At 48.6% G+C, this 6,338-nt stretch overlaps 1 protein-coding gene across 2 annotated transcripts in view; it reads left to right on the top strand.

The window, feature by feature from the left end:
* Positions 1-571: 571 nt before the first annotated feature.
* Positions 572-6,338, top strand: part of LOC126569672 (uncharacterized) — a 7,217-nt gene continuing 1,450 nt past the window's right edge. Inside the window, exons 1-2 of one of the 2 annotated variants that reach the window (XM_050226926.1) lie at positions 572-1,461; positions 4,493-4,621. In XM_050226926.1, coding sequence (XP_050082883.1) covers positions 1,161-1,461; positions 4,493-4,621 — 430 coding nt within the window. In that variant the 5' untranslated portion in view covers positions 572-1,160. The remainder of the gene's footprint in view (positions 1,462-4,492; positions 4,622-6,338) is intronic. The other variant, XM_050226927.1, reaches the window with a different exon arrangement.

The raw sequence follows: 6,338 nt of genomic DNA, 5'->3' as shown, positions 1-6,338 counted from the left end.
TCCATCCACCACGGAAGTCAAGGACGTGAGAACTGAGGCGTCTGTGACAGTGTCTGAAAATAACCTCCAAAAAAAAAAAACGAAGGCGTCCATCATGGCGTGATGTGGAATTTTCCAGTCATTTTACCGGTGGCCCCAAGGGCGGACTCCTATTGACTGGTTGACTGGTTGCCTCTCGAGCCTTGCCCGAAGATGGCCGCTAACGGATGTGGTCCCTTATGAACGCTTCAAGGTTAAACCGTACTCCCGGCATACGATACAAGCCAGGAATCGAAGTCCAATGGCTGTATTGGGTCCGGAGACAGGAGATAGCAGTCCAGTTTTCCGGTGGATCACAAAATGGATCAGGTTAGGCCCCCAGGGGGAGGGGGTGGGAGGGCTGAAACCGTGCAAGTGCGTGCAGGTTAGCAGCAGTTAGCGATTAGTCGAGGCTGAGTGACGTCGGCGGAAAGCGCTAACCGGAGGAGAACTACGAACTCTCCGAACCGAATCCAGTCAATCCAGCTCAGTCAGTAGCCGTCGTTCAGTCACGTCACTTGTCAGAATAGCAGAGCAGAAGAGGGTCCCCGTGGCCGTTTGGGAACGTCGTGAACCGAAACTGAGGTCTCAAGAGTTAGCGACACAGGGGGAGAGGACATTAGAAGTCACTCAAGGTCGCTCAATCGACACTAGATGTCGCGCCGTGCAGTGCCGTCGCCTACTAAGAAAAGCAACACCAAAACCACGATCACCTCACCTAATTAGTCTCAACGAACGAGGAGGCAACGATGAGCAGCGCATTAAAGTGAAAACACTTCTGACAGAACGCAGCGCGCAGAGCAACACCACTTCCGGTGTTTTTCTCGCGTGTTTTCCTCCTTTGTTTTCACCACAGGATAAAGGCGGGAGCTCCATTCCGTTTCGACGGTGCCAGTGACGTTATAATTCTCTCGACCGTGCGCGACGTGGACCACCCCGGGGGGGGCGTCGGTAGGAGGAAAGGCGCGTTAAGATAGTGTGTAATTACAGCATCAAACGACTGAACCAAACGACTTCCGTCTTGGCTCCTCGGCTCTCTCGGAACGCCCGTGGAAGTCACGGACACAAGTAACGGCATCCGGTTCGGGGGGTTCAGCCCACGCGTGTGCATCCAGCCACCGAGGTTGTTTAAAATTCTGGCAATGATCTTTGGTGATTTAGTATGCTGCGTGCATTTTGTGGTACTGTTTCAATGCTGCATTGCCGTGGTGGCCGTGGTGGCACCAGCTGATCCTCCCTCCCTGCCACCACAACCACCGGTGGCTCCGGTGACTCCGGTGGCCGCCAATGAGACCGGCGCGGGGTCCGGATTGGCCGGGACAGTGGAGGAGCGCCTCACACTCGCTTCGCCACTGATACAGACACCACCTACATCCGGTGCCGGATCGAGATCGCTCAACCGAAGTGGCAAATACACGGAGGATGGTGCAACGATGCCAGGAGGTAAGGAGGGGACCCAGTGCCACCCCTCGGCACACCCAAACACACAGCATGCTTCGTGAAAACGCATCACGGTGGAACGTGATTTCGGAAGTGGTTTCGCTGCTGCGCCGCATCGCCGGTGGTCGATGCACCGCACGTGCAACGTCCCTGGGTACGTGAGGAACGGCGTTACCTTCCCTCGCACTGCCCTCGTTGCTCTGTACCTTGCCGCGACTCATTAGGGCGGATAGAGTGTAACGTTAGTTAGTGGGTGTAGCGGGCTGCCGGTGCCAGCAAATGGTTTCCAGGGAGGAAAGAAAAAAGTAATCGAGAGAACGTTCAAGAGCTTGCAGAGCTGCGAATGCGATGTGCTGGAAGCAGCTGTTCGTAATGTTGGCGACAGTGTCACCGTGCGCGACCATATGGAAGGCATATGCGGTTCATGTTCGTTCCGTGTCGTTTTTCTCGCCACTAAAAGATCGCTTTTTAGAGGAGGGGTGGAGGGGATTTTCAGAGCAAGTTACATGCTGCTGCAGATAACATGGTGTTGTAGCAGATCATTTCTGTGGAACTTATTATCCCTTGGAGGGGAAGGATTGTGTTAATTTGGATCAAACTCTTGCCATATTTTTGCGTTCTTTATAATAATCGCTCTTATTCACAAACCAAATCCAGATTTGCCAATTCGATTCAATTCAATGCAATGGGTAATCTTGAAATACAACAAACGAAAAAGAGTAGTTCTGTCGTTTTAAAAACAAATTAAGAAATACATTAATAGCAGTCACTCAGCAACAGCTTAGCTAAAATAGATCAGCAATGGGCCAGAGTTTACGCCAGTTACTGCGTCAACTTTTGGAAAAAAAATATTTAAAGTGTTCAGAAACAAAAACTCCAAAGTACGTAGCTTCGCTTATTAAGCTACTGTATCATGTACTAACTTTCGATTTGCCACGAAATTCATAACGGTACTCTCTATGCATCTCACTGAAAGGTAGTTTCAGTTTTCAGATAGCCAATGAATATTAGCGACATAATTTAGATTAACAGAAACCGAACAAACATATTTTTTTACACGAATTGTGCACAATAACCTTATAAATCATAGCGTATTTTCGGATGAAGAAGGATTGAAGAAGCATTCCTAGAAAAAAAATATATTTGGCAGCGCCCTGCCAAATTCATGTGTGTGTCATCGTAGACTAAAAAAGGGAATATTTTTTCATGTCATAAAAAAGTTTCTCAAAATAACACCGAAGGAGTTATTTTGAAATCAAGACGTGCAAGTTTGATTGTTTAATGGTTTTTATTGTGCTTAAAAACGTAAATTTCTAGTGAAAAAATGTAAAAAATGCGCCTCATTGTGTAAGATTGTTTCTTTTGAAAGAGTCGCTCGGATAGTTATGATATTTCCCCCGGACATCGACTTTGAAAATCAACGTTTTCGAAAATCAACGTTTTAACGCTTTAAAGTTTGGTATCGAACTAAATCATTTATGAAGAACGAATGCTCAGGTCGGTGTATCTTTTACAATTTTTCTTAGATTATCCAAACAAGTTTTCTGACTTTTTTTGAAATGATCATGTTCCTTTTTTTATATATTAATTGATGCCCATTAAGCGTTGAGACACATTGAATGCTGTACGCTGTTCCATTGATTTCTAACAGCTGTTTTATCGTCAGTTGAAATTGTATGTATCTTAGATTTTAGACATAATATTCTAAAATTGCCTCTAAAATCCACGAGATGGCTATTAAATTCAACCTAAAATACTTGTTTTAAATGTCACAAAATATTATCTAAAGCAACAAGCATCACTAACTGCTAAGTTTAAAGAGGCACTTTTCAATGTATCCTCATTAGAATCCTTACAAAATGCTCGATTTTGTTTGATTGCTTGACCTACGAGACAGATTGCTAAGTGCAATCCTTGCACCAAGTTAATTGACTCATTTCCAATTGACAAAGACACTGCTGCAGCTGTGCCCGGGGCCGATAGTAGTCGTTGTCGGTGCGAGCAGCTATCGAACACACTCATACATAATACATCATCCACTATGGTCGTGGGCACTCTTGTCAAATGGTTTCCATTGGACTCCCCCGTTCTTGTCAGTACAGAATTGCATCCCCGTAGAACGAGACCATCTTCCCACCGAGCAGTGTCTCTCTGTTCTGCTACGATCTCATTATGCAGCGACCATTCCTCCTCCCTTCTGAATAGTTCCACCCAGGACAGTTCGCACCCAAAATGGAGCTCGCTCGTGATTTGTGTTTCCGTTTGACAGAATGACGAAAAAAAACCCTTGGAAAAACGGGCGGAAACAAGAAAATACTTTGAAAGTGTTTTCCATTCGACTCGTTTAAATATGTATGTGTTGCCGTTCCTCCCGCAACCCACGACCCCACCGGTGTGTTTGTCAGGTCAATCTTGGAGCACCGTTGGAGGTCGCGGACACATACAGAGAGAGAGACACACATACAATTCAATCATCGCTCACTGCCACTCCGAGAGCACTTCAAGATTAATCGAAAATGGTTTGGCAAACTGCTATCTGCGCACCATTGGCCAACGGAAGCAACGGACGTCTCTCATCTTGGCGAATAATTAATTTATTCGCTTCCAGAGCAATCCGGGCAAGTCCGGAGTACCGTCGCTTGGTCAGTCGCTCGGTAATTGCCGTCCGCCCAACTCCGAAGCACCCGAGTTCCTCTGTTCTGCCATTTTGGCTCGCAAATCAAAACAAAACACACAAAAAAAGGCAAAGACTCCGAGGAAAATGGCGTGATTTAATGGACGAAAGCCGGGTGGGCAAGGTGCACCAATTGGTGGTCCATCGAGAAGACAATCTTTCCTGGAGAAAAGCAAATGGCTGACTTACGCCATTCGGTTTTCGCACACGATACTTCATTTCTTCTTTCTTCATCTACAATTCTTCTCCAATGACACGCACACACTTCGTCGGCACAACGACACGACGTCCGGAATCCTGACTTCCCTTTCCGGTCCGGGGTTTGGCGACTTTTGCTGCTGGCTGGCACTGGCTTCCCAGAGCTGAACGAGTACTGCCGGGTGCCCCAGGACTGCCGACAGCATGCCTACGTTTGCGACACTCGCCAGCAGGTCTGTGGCTGCGCCGAAGGATACCGGGCGGACGATACGGGCCGGATTTGCCTTGGAGGTAAGTAGCACTCCAGCGATGGGAACGGAATAGTGGCAGCGAGTGGCAGGCAGGCAGGCAGGTAGCGAAATAAGTGAATTTTCATTTTCACACACTGCACACCACACACTACGGGCACACATACAGATCAATCTGGTGCCCTAAACGCGTCTAGCTGACCATCCGACACTCCACACTTTGCAGCCACTTCCCGTAGTGTCCGAAGTGTGCAACAGCAAACGTCCTCAGAGAAAGGTGAAATGATTGGAGTCTATTGTATCGGTAATGGGAACGCACCGGCCATAGCCAGTCGAACGTTTGGCCCCGTATCCACTTCCTGCCACAAAAGGGCGGAAAGGCGTGCATCCTCTTCACAACGGCAGCACACCGAATCCATTGTCGGAAGTCCATCCTCAGACCATCCTCAGAGCGGAGGGATTGTTTCGATTTCCCTTCTCCTTGAATACCGGACACGGTACTAATATTGCGATTGAGTCACTCCAGTCGTGACAGCGCCCGGCCAACTGGAGAGACAATGATGGAGGACACGTTTAGACATGCGTTTAGGAAATGGTGCTGGCAGAGAGTGGCACTAGAGAGAGAGCAGCTTGCCATGCCAGGCGTCTCCGTCTTTCACTATTCATCTCACACCCAGTTCCTGGAGGTAGCAATTGTTTATCATTTTCGGAAACCATTTTTGTCCTTTGTTCGAGTGGGAACATCGAACATGATTACCTTCCTCCGGGCTGCACACCGCTGCACAGTTTCTGCAGCAACACAATTTCCCGGTGAGAGCAAGTGACTCCCCCCCCCCCCCCCCCCCCCCGTTTCATCTACCGCCTTACCTGGACCTGCGAAAGCTCATAACGCTCGCCAGCAATCCTTGGGAGAGAGTGTATTTAAATTGCGTTTGTTTGTGTTCGGACGTTGGCAGAGGAAGAACAATATCGACACGATTCGCACGCCACAATTGAATGGTGCTGAGGGAGGGAGGTGGTATTGGGATAGGGGATAGAGGTGTGCGCTTGATTTATGTTGTCCCACCTACCGAACTCCCACCGCTACCAGTCGTACCGTCACAAACGGAGAGTTTATTGTCCTGATCCGTCTTGCCACCGCACGAGACACCACGATCGTCTTGCAGTCGCAGCAGCAGCAGCAGCAGCAGGCATGTTCTTCCCGTTCTCCCGTTGCCCATTGTTACCGAACCGGGCTCCTTTAACCGCAACATGAACACCGATGCAAAGTCGATGCTACAGCGCCAAGACGGATAGACGGATAGTGTTTGTGCAGCTTAGCGTTAGCCCGAGAGCTCAGCCGGAAGGAATCCACGTGCCAATCGAGCGGAAAATATTCCTGTGCAAATGTGCCGAGGATGGGAGGATGGTGCAAAAAATCATGTCACCGACAGCCACACACACAGACTGCAGTGGCACTAATGCTTTCCGGCTTCATAATGTTGCCAACAAGCGACAGCGCAGAGCAGGCAAGCGAGCGAGCGAGCGAAAACGATCGGTAAAATATCGGGAAAAAAGCGGATTGGCAGGGAAAAAGGATGGCAAGCATACACACTCTAACAAAGCGTCTCTAATCGGGCCTGCACTACTTCTTCTTCGGTGCAAACAACGGTGCGTTGGCTCGTTATGCTCTCAAAGGCTGGGACACCCTCGTTTGTTGCACTTTGTTTTGAGAGGATTCGCTTCCTTTCCTTCTTCGTTTTTTCGGTTCCACAGAACTG

This window comes from Anopheles aquasalis, chromosome 2 (genome assembly GCF_943734665.1).
Source record: "Anopheles aquasalis chromosome 2, idAnoAquaMG_Q_19, whole genome shotgun sequence".
In the NCBI taxonomy this organism is placed as follows: Eukaryota; Metazoa; Arthropoda; class Insecta; order Diptera; family Culicidae; genus Anopheles; species Anopheles aquasalis.
The sequence above is the reverse complement of the archived record's forward strand: the minus strand, read 5'-3'. Positions and strand labels throughout refer to the sequence as shown.